At 43.8% G+C, this 22,776-nt stretch overlaps 1 protein-coding gene across 1 annotated transcript; it reads right to left on the bottom strand.

The window, feature by feature from the left end:
• Nucleotides 1–54: 54 nt before the first annotated feature.
• LOC118377516 (aldehyde dehydrogenase, mitochondrial-like) lies at nt 55–14,057 on the bottom strand. The gene is made up of 13 exons (XM_035764444.2): nt 13,868–14,057; nt 13,119–13,223; nt 12,490–12,630; nt 8,099–8,178; nt 7,066–7,177; nt 5,534–5,662; nt 5,329–5,442; nt 5,093–5,195; nt 4,066–4,250; nt 3,348–3,512; nt 970–1,127; nt 715–829; nt 55–519 (listed from the first exon to the last, which is right to left on the bottom strand). The coding sequence occupies exons 1-13, from the start codon at nt 13,982–13,984 to the stop codon at nt 487–489; spliced, it is 1,557 nt and encodes a 518-aa protein (XP_035620337.1). The 5' UTR covers nt 13,985–14,057; the 3' UTR covers nt 55–486.
• Nucleotides 14,058–22,776: the final 8,719 nt, after the last annotated feature.

Genomic DNA, 22,776 nt, shown 5'->3' with positions numbered 1-22,776 from the left:
TTTCTAAATTATTGTTTGTGTCCAATCAGATGAGACTAGGTTAAAAACAAATAATAGCGAGTATCAAGTGCATTTATTATCCAAAATCCTTTCAAAGTTCACACTTTCACTCTACAAGACTACAAAACTACTCTGCATTGTAGCAGGGATTCACCATATTAAAACAGGATGAACATAATGACTGAAATAAGTATTATGAAATATTATGGCACGCTCTATGAAGTGCTTAAAATAAGCCGTTGAAGTTTTACACGGCAGTACAACAAGCTGGGTGTAAAATAACAGCACCATGCCTGTAATTGTTTTCTCATCTTGTTTGGAAATTCTTTACATGAAGTTAGAGATGAGTACAGAGGCTAAGTAACACTAAAGTCCAACTGAATAACTGAGAACTCTGTGATAAACAAAATAAAGACTGATTTAGTTCCATAGAGCCTTCCCTATGGTCAGTTAGTTTCCTTGATTGGAGGCAGAGTTCAGATGTCTTTACGAGTTTTTCTGAGGGACCTTGATCGTTACCTGAGGTAAAGAATAAAATATGTTTTGAAGCTTTGACATTAACACATTTTGTGAACATAGATACAGCTGCTTGTGAGATGTTGCTGTTTATTACGTATGTAACGTGTGGCAACAGCGTTCATACATTTACGTATGTGGCCCACTGGGGCCTGAACATTTTCTCCTACAGTATTGTGGTAGTGATGGGGTCCTTACCGTTTTCACTTCAGTGTAGTTGTCCAGGCCATACTCTCCCAGTTCACGACCGTTACCAGAATATTTGTAGCCACCGAAGGGGGCTTGTGCTCCAAACACATTATAGCAGTTAATCCTTAGGAGAAAGAAATGGACAAACCACATACACAATTATCGTATTATAATGGGCCAACTTCTGGACCTTTATACAACGGAAAGAAATTGATAATTTGATAGACATAATGTAAAATAAACTAAGCTAGAAAATCAGCGTACCAGACAGTGCCAGCGCGAATTCCGCTAGAGATGTAGTGGGCCTTGTCGATGTCTTTGGTGAAGACGGCAGCTGCCAGGCCGTACTTTGTGTCGTTGGCTCTCTCAACCACCTCCTCCAGAGTCTTAAACTTCAGGATCTGCATCACCGGCCCAAAGATCTGAACACAGACAAAGGCAGTGTTATTGAGGATAAATTCATTTAAAGAATCTAACCTAAAGAGATCTGTTCTCTGAAGAGAACATGTTACACATGTACGAGCTTGTCTGGCTACTTTCCTTAGACCTAGAATACTTCCTTGAAACAAAAGTGTTCTCCTCGCCATGGAAAAAATGAAACCACTCAAATTCATAGACAGTGCTATGGATGCAAGAACTGACCATCCGTGATATCCCATGTATAGTTTTAACCATGTTTTGAGGCTATACATTGTTTGTTAACCTTTGTTGTTTACAAACACGAGTAAAACAAGCTTATATTGTAGGTTCTGATGGGGTATGAACTAAGCTCATGAGGCATTTATACGTTTATTCTTTAAGAATCAATGGGTATACAGTTGAATTCGGAAGTTTACATACACTTAGGTTGGAGACATTAAAACAAATTTTTCAACCACTCAACACATTTCTTGTTAACAAGCTATAGTTTTGGAAAGTCGGTTAGGACATCTACTTTGTGCATGACACAAGTAATTTTCCCAAAAATTGTTCACTGCAGATTATTTAACTTATAATTCACTGTATCACAATTCCAGTGGGTCAGAAGTTTACATACACTAAGTTGACTGTCTTTAAACAGCTTGGAAAATTACAGACAATTATGGCTTTAGAGGCTTCTGATAAGCTAATTGACATAATTTGAGTCAATTGGAGGTGTACCTGTGTATGTATTTCAAGGCCTAACTTCAAACTCAGTGCCTCTTTGCTTGACATCATGGGAAAAACAAAAGAAATCAGCCAAGACGTCAGAATTTTTTTTGTAGACCTCCACAAGTCTGGTTCATCCTTGGGAGCAATTTCCAAATGCCTGAAGGAACCACGTTCATCTGTACAAACAATAGTACACAAGTATAAACACCATGGGACTATGCAGCCGTCATACTGCTCAGGAAGGAGATGCGTTCTGTGTCCTAGAGATGACTGTACTTTTGTGCGAAAAGTGAAAATCAATCCCAGAACAACAGCAAAGGACCTTGTGAAGATGGTGAAACAGGTAAAAAGTATCTATATCCACAGTAAAACGAGTTCTATATCAACATAAACCTGAAAGGCCAATCAGCAAGGAAGAAGCCACTGCTCCAAAACCGCCATAAAAAAAGCCAGACTCCGGTTTGTAACTGCACATGGGGACAAAGATCGTACTTTTTGGAGAAATGTACTCTGGTATCATGAAACAAAAATAGAACTGTTTGGCCATAGTGACCATCGTTATGTTTGGAGGAAAAATGTGGAGGCTTGCAAGCCGAAGAATAACACCATCCAAACCTTGAAGCACGGGGGTGGCAGCATTATGTTGTGGGGGGGCTTTGCTGCAGGAGGGACTGGTGCACTTCACAAAATAGATCATCATGAGAAAGGAACATTATGTGGATATATTGAAGCAACATCTCAAGACATCAGTCAGGAAGTTAAAGATTGGTCGCAAATGGGTCTTCCAAATGGGCAATGACCCCAAGCATACTTCCAAAGTTGTGGCAAAATGGCTTAAGGACAACAAAGTCAAGGTATTGGAGTGGCCATCACAAAGCCCTTACCTCAATCCAATAGAAAATTTGTGGGCAGAACTGAAAAAGCGAGTTCAAGCAAGGAGGCCTACAAACCTGACTCAGTTACACCAGCTCTGTCATGAAGTATGGGCCAAAAGTCACCCAATTTATTGTGGGAAGCTTGTGGAAGACTACCCGAAATGTTTGACACAAGTTAAACAATTTAAAGACAATGCTACCAAATACTAATTCAGTGTATGTAAACTTCTGACCCACTGGGAATGTGAAGGAAATAAAAGCTGAAATAAATTATTCTCTCTACTATTATTCTGACATTTCACATTCTTAAAATAAATTGGTGATCCTACCTGACCAAAGACAGGGATTTTTAACTAGTATTAAATATCAGGAATTGTGAAGAACTGAGTTTAAATGTATTTGTCTAAGGTATATGTCAACTTCTGACTTCAACTGTATATTATTAATTTACACGTTCAAAATAAATGTAGCAACTAAGGATTCTAGCTTCAGAATAGCCACACAAATATACTTTAGACAACCAAAATATACTGGCTTTTCTTTCCATTTTCATGGGTTCTGCCAAGGCAGTCCCAGGAGCCAAAATGGTGAATCTTGACAGAGTGAGTTGTTAATAAAGAAAATGCCATGCTGTACCTCCTCACGGGCGATGGTCATGCCGTCCTGGACATCTCCAAAGATGGTTGGTTGGATGAAGTAGCCACGGTCTGCAGCCACCCCTCCCCCGCACATCAGCTTGGCCCCCTCACGCTTCCCACTGCTGATGTAGCCCAGAATCTTCTTGAACTGTTCCTCATCCACCTAGATAGGGAACCGTTTTACAGTGCTCGTAAGTGGGTGCCTTATTAATGTGTTAGGGAGAGAGTTATAAACCAAACCAGATTACATGTGCTTGTGTATATGTATGCATGCAAGTGCGTTCTTGTAGTTGTTTTCTGATAAAGGCTCTGCATTTGGAAATGCTGGTACCACAGTTATTTCAGTATAATAGAGTGTGCAGCTCTTCTATTTTTATCCAGTGTCTTATGTTTGGGTGTGTGTCTTCAACTCCTACTCTACTCGCCTGGGCGCGTCTTCAACTCCTACTCTACTCGTCTGGGCACGTCTTCAACTCCTACTCTACTCGCCTGGGCGCGTCTTCAACTCCTACTCTACTCGCCTGGGCGCGTCTTCAACTCCTACTCTACTCGTCTGGGCACGTCTTCAACTCCTACTCTACTCGTCTGCGCATCTTCAACTCCTACTCTACTCGTCTGGATGTGTCTTCAACTCCTACTCTACTCTTCTGGATGTGTCTTCAACTCCTACTCTACTCGTCTAGGTGTGCGTTTGTGCACCATGCAATATTTCTAACCTGCGGTCCCTGCTCAGTCTTCATGTTGAAGGGGTCTCCCACCACCCTGCTCTTGGCCTGCTCCACACTGCGCTCCATAAACTCATCATAGATGGTGTCCTGCACGTATGTACGGGAGCCGGCACAGCAGCACTGGCCCTGGTTAAAGAACAGGGCAAAGTGGGACTGTTCCACCGCCTCCGCCACTGCAGAAAGAGAGAGAGAACACAGTCATACATAGCCGATATCTTTCCACTTGACGTTTTGCAGCATTGGACTCCATGAAATTGACACCTGGCCTTGGGGTGAGTAGCTGCCGAAAGTATTGTGGAATCCAATGGGCTGCTTTAGCATTAGCTAGCCTAGCATGCTGACGAAAAAGGCAGTTTAAAAAACTAGCAGTATTTTATTCTTCTCGGTTTTCCATGTAGGATAATGGGATAATTAGGAGTACAGTGACATCTTCCATCCCTGGACTGAGGCATGTTTTCTAGCCCTATCCTGCATTTGTCACTGCTGTGGAAACATTATAGCTGAGCAAAGTTTTGACTTGAAGCAGACGGTGTATAACCTCAAGTCAAAACATATCAACTAAGTCAGACACAGCAACCGCAATCAAGCAAATAAAGACACACAGGCAAACATGCACACGCCTCAGTAGATTTCAGAGGAGGCTGGTGGGAGGTACTATAGGAGGACGGGCTCATTGTAATGCTGGAATGGAATAAACAGAACGGTCAGAACACAGAACACGTCAAACATATGGAAACCACGTTTGACTCCGTTCCATTAATTCCATTACAGTCATTACAATGAGCCTGTACTCCTATAACTCATCCCCCCAGCCTCCTGTGGTAGACATCCTTTGTTGTAAAAGTAGCAGCTGCCTGCTGCAATTGGTACTTCATAAATAAAACGGACACCACACTTTGCTTAAGATATTGCTAAATCATTTTTAACAGACTATCCAAATGAAGTGTTCCCATTTTTGACATATTTCTAACTGGATGCCCAACCGAAAAGGAAAGTCGCCTTGAGCCTTACTCACTGTTGGCATCAGACATGATTATGTTGGGGCTCTTTCCTCCCAGCTCCAGAGTGACCTTCTTCAGGTTGCTGGAGCCAGATGCCTGCTGGATCAGGTGACCTACCTGGACACATGGAGCTGCTTAGACAGTACAGGGTTCATTCTCATACACACACTAATACACAAAAACACATTGGCCCTTTGAAAGCAGTGACTCAGTTCTTTGAGATGCCTGAGGTATGGGCGGTCTGTCTTACCTCAGTAGATCCTGTGAAAGCCACCTTATCCACATCCATGTGGGAGGCGATGGCAGAACCAGCAGATGGACCCATACCAGGCAGGATGTTCACCACACCTGGAGGGAAACCAACCTGAGAGGAGAGAGAGAGAGGAGATAGAGAGAGAGCTTAAGGAATGTGGTAAGGAGGGTGTGTGTGTGTGTGAGTGTATTAGTGTACCAACCTCCTTGATGAGACTGGCCACATACAGGGCAGTGAGGGGGGTCTGCTCAGCCACCTTCATCACCACAGTGTTGCCTGTAGCCAGAGCTGGCCCCAGCTTCCATGCCTGCATCAGCAGAGGGAAGTTCCACTGAGGGAAGATAAGAGAGGAAGACAGTGAACGGTAGAGTGAAGACAGACCATATCAAACGTGTGCATAAACTCATGCAAAGTACACAGACATGAATCCATGCAGGCACTCAACACATTAAAGTCCAGGCTGCCACTATATTTATACAACACAGCCTTGCTGCTCTACCAGGTTTGGAGGCAGGGTGTTGCCTTAAATGACATATTGAGAAAGTATATTGAGAATGTTGCTTAAGATTCATCAAGGAGGTCCATCTCCAACCCCTGAACAGCTTAAGATTCATCAAGGAGGTCCATCTCCAACCCCTGAACAGCTTAAGATTCATCAAGGTCCATCTCCAACCCCTGAACAGCTTAAGATTCATCAAGGAGGTCCATCTCCAACCCCTGAACAGCTTAAGATTCATCAAGGTCCATCTCCAACCCCTGAACAGCTTAAGATTCATCAAGGAGGTCCATCTCCAACCCCTGAACAGCTTAAGATTCATCAAGGAGGTCCATCTCCAACCCCTGAACAGCTTAAGATTCATCAAGGAGGTCCATCTCCAACCCCTGAACAGCTTAAGATTCATCAAGGTCCATCTCCAACCCCTGAACAGCTTAAGATTCATCAAGGAGGTCCATCTCCAACCCCTGAACAGCTTAAGATTCATCAAGGAGGTCCATCTCTAACCCCTGAACAGCTTAAGATTCATCAAGGAGGTCCATCTCTAACCCCTGAACAGCTTAAGATTCATCAAGGAGGTCCATCTCCAACCCCTGAACAGCTTAAGATTCATCAAGGAGGTCCATCTCCAACCCCTGAACAGCTTAAGATTCATCAAGGAGGTCCATCTCCAACCCCTGAACAGCTTAAGATTCATCAAGGTCCATCTCCAACCCCTGAACAGCTTAAGATTCATCAAGGAGGTCCATCTCCAACCCCTGAACAGCTTAAGATTCATCAAGGAGGTCCATCTCTAACCCCTGAACAGCTTAAGATTCATCAAGGAGGTCCATCTCTAACCCCTGAACAGCTTAAGATTCATCAAGGAGGTCCATCTCCAACCCCTGAACAGCTTAAGATTCATCAAGGAGGTCCATCTCTAACCCCTGAACAGCTTAAGATTCATCAAGGAGGTCCATCTCTAACCCCTGAACAGCTTAAGATTCATCAAGGAGGTCCATCTCCAACCCCTGAACAGCTTAAGATTCATCAAGGAGGTCCATCTCCAACCCCTGAACAGCTTAAGATTCATCAAGGAGGTCCATCTCTAACCCCTGAACAGCTTAAGATTCATCAAGGAGGTCCATCTCTAACCCCTGAACAGCTTAAGATTCATCAAGGAGGTCCATCTCTAACCCCTGAACAGCTTAAGATTCATCAAGGTCCATCTCCAACCCCTGAACAGTTCCTTCACTCACCGGGATGATCTGGCCACACACACCGATGGGCTCATGACGGGTGTAGCAGAAGAAGTCTCCATCGATGGGAATGGTCTTCCCCTCCCACTTATCTGCCCAGCCTGCATAGTACCTGTGCACACACAGACAGTAAACACTTCGACTCAAGAATCCTCCAAAATATTACACCTTTCAGATACATCAAAAGGGATTTGGGGGGTGTCAATATTTCTCAACTGCTTTACGTACTCACTACATTCCATATTCAGTAAGTACCAGGGCTACCAAGTATACATGTTTATTATGAAATAGATCTGCAACAACTATAGTTTCAGATTTCAAGAGTAGAAGGAAATGTGTATTTTTTCAAAGAAGGAAACTGTAAATGAGTCTATTTCCAATCCACTAAAAGGTAAACAAGCAGACAGTAGATTGAGATAGTGATCGGATCCACAGTGAGTATACAGTAAGCAGTCTAGGTCATGGTGCTGTGTGCCAGCCAATCAAATAAGTGAGGTTTGGCAGCCTGCAGTCACATTCTTTTAAGAACTAATTCACAGTCAGTCTCACCCTCTTTTCCCCCCTCTCTTTCCCACCATTCTGTCTCTGCTTCGCCCTACAACTTCAACCATATAGCATAACGCCACATCTGGCACTTGAGATTCATGACAACTCATACATTTTGGTTGGCAAAAAGTAATAATAATAAATGTATTACATTTGTAAAGCCATTTTCAATATACAGAATAATATCAAAGTGCATAAAATAAAAACCAAATATAATGTTATAAGGCAACTGACACAAAGAACACAGCTGACACTACAAGGGTCACCAAGGAGCACAGCTATCAACAGAAAGCCTTCCTAAAGAGAAAGGTTTTTATGCCCGTTTTAAAGGATCCCAGAGTCTGTGGTGCCTTCAGCTGATCCGGAAGGGGCATTCCAGAGCCTGGGGGCAGTCGAGCTGAAAGCCTGATCCCCCAAGGATAAAACGCATGCGTGCATTTCACTGCTCTCACACATACACACTGCAATGTATATTACTGTGACTGACCTGAGGCACTTGACCACCATGGGCACGTCCACGCTGTAGGACACAGCATAGGGCTTCCCATTGTCCAGGGTCTCCAGTTCCTATGGCAAAATAAGGTCAAAGTGTCACGAGTTCCGCCATGGCCTAACTGATGAAGTTTGATTGAGGACAGATAGTAGCAAGGCTGTATTCTGTATTACGTAACATTGTCAAACAAAGGTGTCATTATACACGGATGATTCATGGTTTCTTTTAAGTCCACAATTTGGATCCCTCCACAGCCTCAGAGATTCTAGATGGCAGCATCATTAAATAGTACCCGTAAAACACCAGTCTCAACATCAACAGTGAAGAGGAGACTCCGGGATGCTGGCCTTCTAGACAGAGTTGCAAAGAAAAAGCCATATCTCAGACTGGCCATTAAAAATAAAATATTAAGATGGGCAAAAGAACACAGACACTGGACAGAGGAACTCTGCCTAGAAGGCCAGCATTCTGGAGTTGCCTCCTCACTGTTGACGTTGAGAGTGGTGTTTTGCGGGTACTATTTAATGAAGCTGCCAGTTGAGGACTTGTGAGGCGTCTGTTTCTCAAACTAGACACTAATGTACTTGTCATCTTGCTCAGTTGTGCACCGGGGCCTCCCACTCCTCTTTCTATTCTGGTTAGAGCTAGTTTGTGCTGTTCTGTGAAGGGAGTAGAATACAGCATTGTATGAGATCTTCAATTTCTTGGCAATTTCTAGCATGGAATAGCCTTCATTTCTAAGAACAAGAATAGACTGACGAGTTTCAGAAGAAAGTTCTTTGTTTCTGACCATTTTGAGCCTGTAATCGAACCCACAAATGCTGATGCTCCAGATACTCAAATAGTCTAAAGAAGGACAGTTTTATTGCTCCTTTAAAATCAGCACAGCAGTTTTCAGCTGTGCTAACATAATGGCAAGAGGGTTTTTTCGAATGACAATTAGCCTTTTAAAATGATAAACTTGGATTAGCTAACACAACGTGCCATTAGAACACAGGAGTTATGGTTGCTGATAATGGGCCTCTGTAAGCCTACGTAGATAATCCTTTTTTTTGGGGGGGTTTAAATCAGCCGTTTCCAGCTACAATAGTAATTTACAACATTAGCAATGTCTACACTGCATTTCTGATCAATTTGATGTCATTTTAAATGGACAATTGTTTTTGCTTTTCTTTCAAAAACAAGGACATTTCTAAGTGACCCCAAACTTTTGAACGTTAGTGTATGTATGTATATATACAGTGCCTTGCGAAAGTATTCGGCCCCCTTGAACTTTGCGACCTTTTGCCACATTTCAGGCTTCAAACATAAAGATATAAAACTGTATTGTTTTGTGAAGAATCAACAAGAGGGACACAATCATGAAGTGGAACAACATTTATTGGATATTTCACATTTTTTTAACAAATCAAAAACTGAAAAATTGGGCGTGCAAAATTATTCAGCCCCTTTACTTTCAGTGCAGCAAACTCTCTCCAGAAGTTCAGTGAGGATCTCTGAATGATCCAATGTTGACCTAAATGACTAATGATGACAAATACAATCCACCTGTGTGTAATCAAGTCTCCGTATAAATGCACCTGCACTGTGATAGTCTCAGAGGTCCGTTAAAAGCGCAGAGAGCATCATGAAGAACAAGGAACACACCAGGCAGGTCCGAGATACTGTTGTGAAGAAGTTTAAAGCCGGATTTGGATATAAAAAGATTTCCCAAGCTTTAAACATCCCAAGGAGCACTGTGCAAGCGATAATATTGAAATGGAAGGAGTATCAGACCACTGCAAATCTACCAAGACCTGGCTGTCCCTCTAAACTTTCAGCTCATACAAGAAGAAGACCGATCAGAGATGCAGCCAAGAGGAGGCCCATAAATACTCTGGATGAACTACAGAGATCTACAGCTGAGGTGGGAGACTCTGTCCATAGGACACCAATCAGTCGTATATTGCACAAATCTAGCCTTTATGGAAGAGTGGCAAGAAGAAAGCCATTTCTTAAAGATATCCATAAAAAGTGTTGTTTAAAGTTTGCCACAAGCCACCTGGGAGACACACCAAACATGTGGAAGAAGGTGCTCTGGTCAGATGAAACCAAAATTGAACTTTTTTGCAACAATGCAAAACGTTATGTTTGGCGTAAAAGCAACACAGCCCATCACCCTGAACACACCATCCCCACTGTCAAACATGGTGGTGGAAGCATCATGGTTTGTGCCTGCTTTTCCTCAGCAGGGACAGGGAAGATGGTTAAAATTGATAGGAAGATGGATGGAGCCAAATACAGGACCTTTCTGGAAGAAAACCTGATGGAGTCTGCAAAAGACCTGAGACTGGGACAGAGATTTGTCTTCCAACAAGACAATGATCCAAAACATAAAGCAAAATCTACAATGGAATGTTTCAAAAATAAACATATCCAGGTGTTAGAATGGCCAAGTCAAAGTCCAGACCTGAATCCAATCGAGAATCTGTGGAAAGAACTGAAAACTGCTGTTCACAAATGCTCTCCATCCAACCTCAGAGCTTGAGCTGTTTTGCAAGGAGGAATGGGAAAAAATGTCAGTCTCTCGATGTGCAAAACTGATAGACATACCCCAAGCGACTTACAGCAAAAGGTGGCGCTACAAAGTATTAACTTAAGGGGGCTGAATAATTTTGCACGCTCAATTTTTCAGTTTTTGATTTGTTCAAAGTTTGAAATATCCAATAAATGTCATTCCACTTCATGATTGTGTCCCACTTGTTGTTGATTCTTCACAAAAAAAACACAATTTTATATCTTTATGTTTGAAGCCTGAAATGTGGCAAAAGGTTGCAAAGTTCAAGGGGGGCGAATACTTTCGCAAGGCACTGTATATGTGTGTGTGTATATATATATATATATATATATATATATATATATTATACATGTACATACATTTGTTGTTTTATACAAAAATAATATATGGGGAATTGGAAACAATGCAGACAATTACATTGCTGGAAGCCATCTGCAATAATGAAGCTGATCTACCCACTAAAAAATGTTAATTTAAAAAATGGCAATACCTTCCTAGAAAGAGCTAATAGATATCCAGTGGTGTACACAGAAGCATACAGTATGTATATTGAGGTAGGCTCTGTAACATGCTGCTAATGGGCAGATGTTTTACTATTACATTGTCATATCAAATTACAGGGACTATTTACTGCTACAGGGTGTTAACCAGTTCAGAGTCCAGTTAAACACCAGTAACTCTCACTTTAGTTAGGTCACATTAGAATCCAAAGCAAGACAAAACCCGGGGAATTAATTGGCTCATCGCCAACAGAGTAAATCAAAGATTATCGTTGTCCACGCACCATTTATTTGGCTTGGCAAATGGGAACAAAAGGGTATGTGGTCAACATAACACACACGACAAAATGTATCTAGATACAACATTTACAGCCACATACAGTTCATGTTGAAGACATTGGACTGAACTTACTTAAACAGATTGGCCAGTCTTACAAGTACTGACGAGTCACTGGCTTGGCTCTGGACAGAATCTCTCTCAAATACACACCATATCCATATTTAACATGTAGGTGGGGCCGGTTCAGTGGACAGAATCATTGCTATTTCCAGTCCTGATGGACCTTGCACCCCTGATAAGCCAATATGATAGTAGTTAATCAAGTCCAATCTAAATACTGTACTAACAATCCTAATGTCTTGTAATACACCACACACACACTAAGAAGCTTGTTTCTCTCTCCAAGAACCAATCCCTTGCGTAAACAAAAGGAAACCTGATTTTAGCAGGGCCTCATTTACCAGGCAAAGTAGGGCAGCTTCCTATGCTGAAGCTGTTCATTCTTCTATCAAAACAAGCCCAGAGAAAACCCTTTCACAACTATAGCCTTCCCCCTATTACTTTCACCAAACAACACCAACAAATATGTTTTGTGTGTGTCTTGTAAGAGCAGCACTAAGGAATTATTTTACTCCACTTCCTCAGCGGTTTCTCAGTGTTGATCATGTGACCTAGCCGTGACCCTGCGTCTCTATCTCTGCCATGTGACTTCAGCATGGGAGCTGCTCAGGTCAGCAACCTGTGGAATACAGGACTAACAGTGACTCTGCAAAATATGGCACTGCTGTTTACAAGCCAAATAAATCTATATGAACATACTTTTTTTGAAGATAATATTTCTGAGTAAAACATTTCCACCACTGGAAGGTAACATTTGTCATCAGACAAAGCACTGTGCCACACATGTAAACTCTAATACAACCCAAACAACTGCTTTCTTTGGCATGAGTGCCAGAACAGGAATGTTGTGCATCTAATTAGCCGCTCATAACACCACTTCAGGTTAATCATTTCCATTGACCAGCAGTAATGCGACGGCGTCACTGACCGCTAGGTAGGCTGTGTCCCTCTCGATTGCGTCTGCCAGCCGGCTCAGGAGCAGCCCGCGGTCCGACGCGTCCATGCGTCGCCATGGTGACCCAAACCGAAAGGCCTCCCTGGCAGCCTTCACAGCCTTGTCCACATCTGCCTGGAAAGACGGAGAAGGAGGCCAGAGGGAAAACAGAGGGAGATGAAAAGACAAGCAAACCAAATCAGAAATATTAGATTATATAATTAAAAATGGAAAGCAGAAAGGAAAACAATGCACACTGCTGCAAGACTGTGCTCTAATTACACCTTTTTCCATGTTTATTTTACCCTCTCGTCCTCCTACCACACCTAATTGTCATGTTACTGCTTCAGGCAACTTGTTGTTGTCTTAGCATGCCAAGGATGTAGTGTTGTTGAATACAGGAACAGTGAGGGGCCTGTTCAAATGCTTTGAAAAATGCCGTCTTCCTTCCTCCCTTGAGACAGTCATTACGACTAAATAGGTCCAAGCTATGTAGGCTAGTGGAACCCCTGCTTTCACCAATCCAATTATATTAGATCAGTGATTACTCCAAGGAATCGAGAATGTAAGTCTTGTAATTAGACAGAACAGGGCCAGGTTTCAAGGCAGTTCCAGCCACTGACCTTGTCTGCCTCAGCCACCTGACAGATGACCTCTCCTGTGGCTGGGTTGATGGTGGGGAAGGACCTCTTGCTGACGGCATCCTGCCACTGGTTATTGATGAACAGCTGTAATGAGACAGAGGAGATTTGATTAGGCTCTATGTTTAGATGACATATGTTATCACAACTCTTTGATCCAATAAATTGGAGCCAGTATAAACACTATTGTCCAGTTGCATCCCATTACCTCCCTTCAGTTTTTATTTGTGCAGTATTGTAAGATACTGTCTCTGACATAATATTACAATGGTTTAGAAGTCTCTATATACATTTCTCCAAAACAATTGAACAGAAACACATGCATGTACATTATATGTGTTGTGGCTCTCTATGTACAAGCTGGTCTTTCAACTCCAGCAAAAGTTGTATTAATGCAACCCAGGAAGGTTTCTGGCTGTCTGCCACATTACAGTTTTGCATAACACCATCATACCCAACAATTATCTAGTGAATATGTAATTCAGTTGACCTAATGTATCGGATAAGTACGTAATCACATGGTTCAATCAGGTCAAGTGTTTTAATGTCAACAAGAGTTAATAATAATGCATCTAGTCCAAAAGATATTGCAATTCTCACGTATGCCTAGTTGCCTTGCAATGAATTGCACATGACAGAAATACACTAAACCGATCATTTCAGTCGTGTGCAAAAATGATAATAGCTACTCAACAGGTCATTCAACAGGTCAATCAATGCTTATCGCTTACCTTGTTATAATGGACTTCGGGCTGTGCGCTTGGAACCGGGATGGCGGCCGCCGAATACTGACAATTGGAAATACCAGAGATCCGAGGAAAAGTTCGGGATAACACAACTCGAAGCATGGTTCTTCTTCAACACAAATGCGTTTGTCAACCAGGGAGAGCGGGCTTTCACAATGTATTGTACAGTGAAGTCGATCGTCATCTGTCACCCGCCCCCAAGAGCATGCGCAGTAGAGCCTTCCTTAGATTACGTTTTCAAAGTGAAATGTAGGCTATAGCGCCTGCATCAATACCGTTCAAGTTCATAAAGAGGGAAACAGTGGGGTAAAACATGACATAAATTAAATAAAAAATTGCAAATCAGACGTCAAAAACACATTTTGTTACAATATTTCACTTCATCTTTGCAACAGCCTCCCCAACATCCAACATAATGGAGAGTAAACTATTAAGGGAAACATTAACAAAGCAATATTATAAATGAGGGCACATTTTCAACACAAGAAACCATGAGCAAAAACAAGCAGACAGGTTATGCACACCCTCATTCCCAGTGGTGTAAAGTACTTAAGTAGTGTAGGAGTGTGCCCATGGCTATCCATACATTTAAAAAAACATTGTGCTGTCTGGTTTGCTTAATATAAGGAATTTGTAATTATTTATACTTTTTCTTTAACTTTTGATACATAAGTATATTTTAGAAATTACATTTACTTGTGTATACTTAAGTACTGTATATTTAAAACCAAATACCTTTATGATTTTACTCAGGTAGAATTTTAGGGTGATTATGCAACTATGGACACTACTATGTCCTCTGGTCAATTTTGGGGATTTTATCAAAATAAAACAAATACTTGTATGTTAAGTTCACAGTGGAATCAGCCCATCATTTTTTAAACACCTCTCTATCAAGTATTCTAGCTACTTTTCAGATGCATTTTATACTTCAATTTCACTATTTTGCCCTTGTCCCTGACCCAGACTTTTAAGCTTCTACTATGTCTTCCTATGAGAAAACATTAATAATTACACATTATATAATGTTATGTAGTACAGAAAGAGTCAATTAAATCAAATCTATATTAATATTTGTGAGTATGCCCTTTATATTGTTTTTTTTACACAAAATAGACCTGTCCTTTGGGAGTGGTGTCATTTCCACCACTGAGGACAAATTCCTCATTAATAACATTTTATCAAGAGAATGTTAATTTAGTTACCATGGAAACATATTGTGACACTGACCCACATGGCTGCAGTGGACAGTTGTTCCAGATGTCATGTCCAGAAGTTGAAGAAAAATCGAGGTAAATATTGCTTGTGTAGAGAATATTTTAATTGTCAGTCATTTCCAAACAGGCTTTAATTTCTTTAATTTGTTATTCTTTAATTTGACATTTTATGCATTTAGTGTAAATTATATGCTAGCTGTAATACTAACCAAAGCATGCTAAGCAGTCTGTTAATTTTCCCCAGAAACTGTAGAAGTGTCATTTGCATCACAGTCATTTCCAAATGTAAGTGTGGTGAAAATGACAGAAAGTGGTGGATATGAGACAAATCCATTATTCGTTTTTACTTTACCTTTTTTTTTTTTTTTTTTTTTAGGCTTATTTAACCATGTTTAAAATTAATTTAATCTAGAAAATGTTCCAAGGGGTGCACAAGTTGAAAACTAAGTAGTATTTGTCTTTATTTTTTAGAAGATGCCACATAAAACAGCACAGAGGTCACAGACATAGAAACAACATTTTTTTAAATCCTATACGATACCAGGGACATCTGCAAAAAGACAGGGAGAGATACTGGAGAAAAAAAAGAGAAGGGAGAAGTGAATTCTATCTCTGAGCTTATAAAGCGAGAACAAAGAAACAAGAGATGGCAATGGAAATGTAACCAACGGAATAGAAGACAGACTAAAAAGAGAACAGTTGCAATGGAGACCTACCTATCAGGCAACACATCACCTCAGTCACCAGATGACTTGCAGCCAGAACATGAGACCTACCTATCAGGTAACACACCACCTCAGTCACCAGATGACCTGCAGCCAGAACATGAGACCTACCTATCAGGTAACACACCACCTCAGTCACCAGATGACCTGCAGCCAGAACATGAGACCTACCTATCAGCCAACACATCACCTCAGTCACCAGATGACCTGCAGCCAGAACATGAGACCTACCAATCAGGCAACACATCACCTCAGTCACCAGATGACCTGCAGCCAGAACATGAGACCTACCTATCAGCCAACACATCACCTCAGTCACCAGATGACCTGCAGCCAGAACATGAGACCTACCAATCAGGCAACACATCACCTCAGTCACCAGATGACCTGCAGCCAGAACATGAGACCTACCTATCAGGCAACACACCACCTCAGTCACCAGATGACCTGCAGCCAGAACATGAGACCTACCTATCAGGCAACACACCACCTCAGTCACCAGATGACCTGCAGCCAGAACATGAGACCTACCTATCAGCCAACACATCACCTCAGTCACCAGATGACCTGCAGCCAGAACATGAGACCTACCAATCAGGCAACACATCACCTCAGTCACCAGATGACCTGCAGCCAGAACATGAGACCTACCTATCAGGCAACACACCACCTCAGTCACCAGATGACCTGCAGCCAGAACATGAGACCTACCTATCAGGCAACACACCACCTCAGTCACCAGATGACCTGCAGCCAGAACATGAGACCTACCTATCAGGCAACACATCACCTCAGTCACCAGATGACTTGCAGCCAGAACATGAGACCTACCTATCAGGCAACACACCACCTCAGTCACCAGATGACCTGCAGCCAGAACATGAGACCTACCTATCAGGCAACACATCACCTCAGTCACCAGATGACCTGCAGCCAGAACATGAGACCTACCTATCAGGCAACACATCACCTCAGTCACCAGATGACCTGCAGCCAGAACATGAGACCTACCTATCAGGCAACACATCACCTCAGTCACCAGATGACCTGCAGCCAGAACATGAGACCTACCTATCAGGCAACACATCACCTCAGTCACAAGATGACCTGCAGCCAGAACATGAGACCTACCTATCAGGCAACACATCACCTCAGTCACCAGATGACCTGCAGCCAGAACATGAGACCTACCTATCAGGCAACACATCACCTCAGTCACCAGATGACCTGCAGCCAGAACATGAGACCTACCTATCAGGCAACACATCACCTCAGTCACCAGATGACCTGCAGTGAGAACATGATACCTACCTATCAGGCAACACATCACCTCAGTCACCAGATGACCTGCAGTGAGAACATGATACCTACCTATCAGGCAACACATCACCTCAGTCACCAGATGACCTGCAGTGAGAACATGATACCTACCTATCAGGCAACACATCACCTCAGTCACCAGATGACCTGCAGCCAGAACATAATATATAATAATAATAATATATGCCATTTAGCAGACGCTTTTATCCAAAGCGACTTACAGTCATGTGTGCATACATTCTACGTATGGGTGGTCCCGGGAATCGAACCCACTACCCTGGCGTTACAAGCGCCATGCTCTACCAACTGAGCTACAGAAGGGTTACATGAGACCTACCTATCAGGCAACACATCACCTCAGTCACAAGATGACCTGCAGTCAAAACATGAGACCTACCTATCAGGCAACACATCACCTCAGTCACAAGATGACCTGCAGTCAGAACATGAGACCTACCTATCAGGCAACACATCACCTCAGTCACAAGATGACCTGCAGCCAGAACATGAGACCTACCTATCAGGCAACACATCACCTCAGTCACCAGATGACCTGCAGCCAGAACATGAGACCTACCTATCAGGCAACACATCACCTCAGTCACAAGATGACCTGCAGCCAGAACATGAGACCTACCTATCAGGCAACACATCACCTCAGTCACAAGATGACCTGCAGTCAGAACATGAGACCTACCTATCAGGCAACACATCACCTCAGTCACAAGATGACCTGCAGCCAGAACATGAGACCTACCTATCAGGCAACACATCACCTCAGTCACCAGATGACCTGCAGCCAGAACATGAGACCTACCTATCAGCCAACACATCACCTCAGTCACCAGATGACCTGCAGCCAGAACATGAGACCTACCTATCAGGCAACACACCACTTCAGTCACCAGATGGCTTGCAGCCAGAACATGAGACCTACCTATCAGCCAACACACCACCTCAGTCACCAGATGACCTGCAGCCAGAACATGAGACCTACCTATCAGGCAACACACCACTTCAGTCACCAGATGGCTTGCAGCCAGAACATGAGACCTACCTATCAGCCAACACACCACCTCAGTCACCAGATGACTTGCAGCCAGAACATGAGACCTACCTATCAGGCAACACACCACCTCAGTCACCAGATGACCTGCAGCCAGAACATGAGACCTACCTATCAGGCAACACATCACCTCAGTCACCAGATGACCTGCAGTGAGAACATGATACCTACCTATCAGGCAACACACCACCTCAGTCACAAGTTGACCTGCAGCCAGAACATGAGACCTACCTATCAGGTAACACACCACCTCAGTCACCAGATGACCTGCAGCCAGAACATGAGACCTACCTATCAGGCAACACATCACCTCAGTCACCAGATGACCTGCAGCCAGAACATGAGACCTACCTATCAGGCAACACACCACCTCAGTCACCAGATGACCTGCAGCCAGAACATGAGACCTACCTATCAGGCAACACATCACCTCAGTCACAAGATGACCTGCAGTCAGAACATGAGACCTACCTATCAGGCAACACATCACCTCAGTCACAAGATGACCTGCAGTCAGAACATGAGACCTACCTATCAGGCAACACATCACCTCAGTCACAAGATGACCTGCAGTCAGAACATGAGACCTACCTATCAGGCAACACATCACCTCAGTCACAAGATGACCTGCAGCCAGAACATGAGACCTACCTATCAGGCAACACATCACCTCAGTCACCAGATGACCTGCAGCCAGAACATGATACCTACCTATCAGGCAACACATCACCTCAGTCACAAGATGACCTGCAGTCAGAACATGATACCTACCTATCAGGCAACACATCACCTCAGTCACCAGATGACCTGCAGCCAGAACATGAGACCTACCTATCAGCCAACACATCACCTCAGTCACCAGATGACCTGCAGCCAGAACATGAGACCTACCTATCAGGCAACACACCACTTCAGTCACCAGATGGCTTGCAGCCAGAACATGAGACCTACCTATCAGCCAACACACCACCTCAGTCACCAGATGACCTGCAGCCAGAACATGAGACCTACCTATCAGGCAACACACCACTTCAGTCACCAGATGGCTTGCAGCCAGAACATGAGACCTACCTATCAGCCAACACACCACCTCAGTCACCAGATGACTTGCAGCCAGAACATGAGACCTACCTATCAGCCAACACACCACCTCAGTCAACAGATGACCTGCAGCCAGAACATGAGACCAACCTATCAGGCAACACACCACCTCAGTCACCAGATGACCTGCAGTGAGAACATGAGACCCACCTATCAGGCAACACACCACCTCAGTCACCAGATGACCTGCAGTGAGAACATGGGACCAACCTATCAGGCAACACACCACCTCAGTCACCAGATGACTTGCAGCCAGAACATAAGACCTACCTATCAGGCAACACACCTCCTCAGTCACCAGATGACTTGCAGCCAGAACATGAGACCTACCTATCAGGCAACACACCTCCTCAGTCACCAGATGACTTGCAGCCAGAACATGAGACCTACCTATCAGGCAACACACCTCCTCAGTCACCAGATTACTTGCAGCGAGAACATGAGACCTACCTATCAGGCAACACACCACCTCAGTCACCAGATGACCTGCAGCCAGAACATGAGACCTACCTATCAGGCAACACACCTCCTCAGTCACCAGATGACTTGCAGCCAGAACATGAGACCTACCTATCAGGCAACACACCTCCTCAGTCACCAGATTACTTGCAGCGAGAACATGAGACCTACCTATCAGGCAACACACCACCTCAGTCACCAGATGACCTGCAGCCAGAACATGAGACCTACCTATCAGGCAACACACCTCCTCAGTCACCAGATGACTTGCAGCCAGAACATGAGACCTACCTATCAGGCAACACACCTCCTCAGTCACCAGATGACTTGCAGCCAGAACATGAGACCTACCTATCAGGCAACACACCACCTCAGTCACCAGATCATTTACATCATCATTTAAGTCATTTAGCAGACGCTCTTATCCAGAGCGACTTACAAATTGGTGCATTCACCTTATGACATCCAGTGGAACAGCCACTTTACAATAGTGCATCTAAATCTTTTAGGGGGGTGAGAAGGATTACTTATCCTATCCTAGGTATTCCTTAAAGAGGTGGGGTTTCAGGTGTCTCCGGAAGGTGGTGATTGACTCCGCTGTCCTGGCGTCGTGAGGTAGTTTGTTCCACCATTGGGGGCCAGAGCAGCGAACAGTTTTGACTGGGCTGAGCGGGAACTGTACTTCCTCAGTGGTAGGGAGGCGAGCAGGCCAGAGGTGGATGAACGCAGTGCCCTTGTTTGGGTGTAGGGCCTGATCAGAGCCTGGAGGTACTGAGGTGCCGTTCCCCTCACAGCTCCGTAGGCAAGCACCATGGTCTTGTAGCGGATGCGAGCTTCAACTGGAAGCCAGTGGAGAGAGCGGAGGAGCGGGGTGACGTGAGAGAACTTGGGAAGGTTGAACACCAGACGGGCCGCGGCGTTCTGGATGAGTTGTAGGGGTTTAATGGCACAGGCAGGGAGCCCAGCCAACAGCGAGTTGCAGTAATCCAGACGGGAGATGACAAGTGCCTGGATTAGGACCTGCGCCGCTTCCTGTGTGAGGCAGGGTCGTACTCTGCGGATGTTGTAGAGCATGAACCTACAGGAACGGGCCACCGCCTTGATGTTAGTTGAGAACGACAGGGTGTTGTCCAGGATCACGCCAAGGTTCTTAGCGCTCTGGGAGGAGGTCACAATGGAGTTGTCAACCGTGATGGCGAGATCATGGAACGGGCAGTCCTTCCCCGGGAGGAAGAGCAGCTCCGTCTTGCCGAGGTTCAGCTTGAGGTGGTGATCCGTCATCCACACTGATATGTCTGCCAGATGCCAGATGACTTGCAGCCAGAACATGAGACCTACCTATCAGGCAACACACCACCTCAGTCACCAGATGACTTGCAGCCAGAACATGAGACCTACCTATCAGGCAACACACCACCTCAGTCACCAGATGACTTGCAGCCAGAACATGGGACCAACCTATCAGGCAACACACCACCTCAGTCACCAGATGACCTGCAGCCAGAACATGAGACCTACCTATCAGGCAACACACCACCTCAGTCACCAGATGACTTGCAGCCAGAACATGGGACCAACCTATCAGGCAACACACCACCTCAGTCACCAGATGACCTGCAGCCAGAACGTGGGGCTAACATACCTGCCCCTAACTCATCTGCCCTGATACCCCTTCCTCATGGTCTGCAACAGGAATGAGAAGTTGAATACTTGCTGGAAGGAAAAAGGTTGTAAGAGGTCGCTCAAAAGCATACAGAGATCTTAGTATGACAAATGTCAAACTTGATAATGCTTTACGGAAAGCTGAGAAATACAAAAAAAGTATGATCGACTGATGAACAAAATGGAGAGACACGATTTCCCAAAGACAAAACAGAAATTGAAGGGAACTCATAAGAACTTGAGAAGGATTTTTTTGTTTCAAAATACCATCCTTGTAGAGTTAACACAAAAGTATTTGTGCAGTGCCAAGGTCAAACAAGTGGCTTCAAAAATGCTCATGGGCAACATCCTGAGAAAGTATGGCCTGGTCAAAGCCGCAAACAGAGATTTTTGCTTTTCAGCAAAAGCAATGAGGGCAAATGAAAACAGGCCATCAAGTCTTCAATATTCCAGGAAAAATCTGTAACAAAATTAGCACAGCCACAGAAGAGAAAAATCACTAGATTCTATGAATGTGATGACAACAGCAGAGCAACAACAGGGGAAAAGGACCCACTAACGAGGAACAAGAAGAAAAAGCAGAAGCGCTTCTTGAATGGCACAATTCAGAACCTTTATCAGAAGTTTGAGGGAATATTCAGAAATTCCAATTTCCTACTGTGAATTCTGCAAAAGACGTCATTTTTGGGTTGTCAAGCCAACAGTCCAAGATAGGGACACATGCCTCTGTAAAACCCACGCCAACCTCCAGTTCATGGCGGACAAACTACAGTATCACAAAGTGATAAGCTGCAACAACAATGAGAACCTTAATGAGTCTTTCTGCTATGAGAACCTGAAGAAAGACTGCATGTACACAGAGTTCTCCCTTTGCCAAGCCAAAGAGCTTAAATATCTGAAGAGCTGGAGAGAGAGAGAAGGAAAAATAAAGAGGGAAACATGGAAAAGTTCACTGTACATTTGACAGTATAAGAAAAGGTGTGAGGCACACTACATATTCTACTGGAGGACTTCTCCAAATGATTGAAAGAGAAGTTGGGGAAACACATGTACAACTTTCGACACCAATACTCCAAACTGAGAGAATTAAAAGGTAATCTGTGGAAAGAGGAGATCATCGTGCATATTGACTTTGCAGAGAACTCAGGGGCGCAACTATCACTGGGGAAGGGGGACGGGGGCGGGGGGGACGGGGGTTCTGAAATAGCATTTTTGTCCCCTCCAGTTTTATCATTTGAATGTGATACAAAATGAGCCAGCTTTAGGACCATGCAGACACCTCTGAGAGGTCGGGTATGCTTTTTGGATTGTTTATTCAACTGGATAAAACAAATTATAATAATT

Source organism: Oncorhynchus keta, chromosome 31 (genome assembly GCF_023373465.1).
Source record: "Oncorhynchus keta strain PuntledgeMale-10-30-2019 chromosome 31, Oket_V2, whole genome shotgun sequence".
NCBI lineage: Eukaryota > Metazoa > Chordata > Actinopteri > Salmoniformes > Salmonidae > Oncorhynchus > Oncorhynchus keta.
Note: the sequence above shows the minus strand (reverse complement) of the source record. Positions and strands in the feature narration are given on the sequence as shown.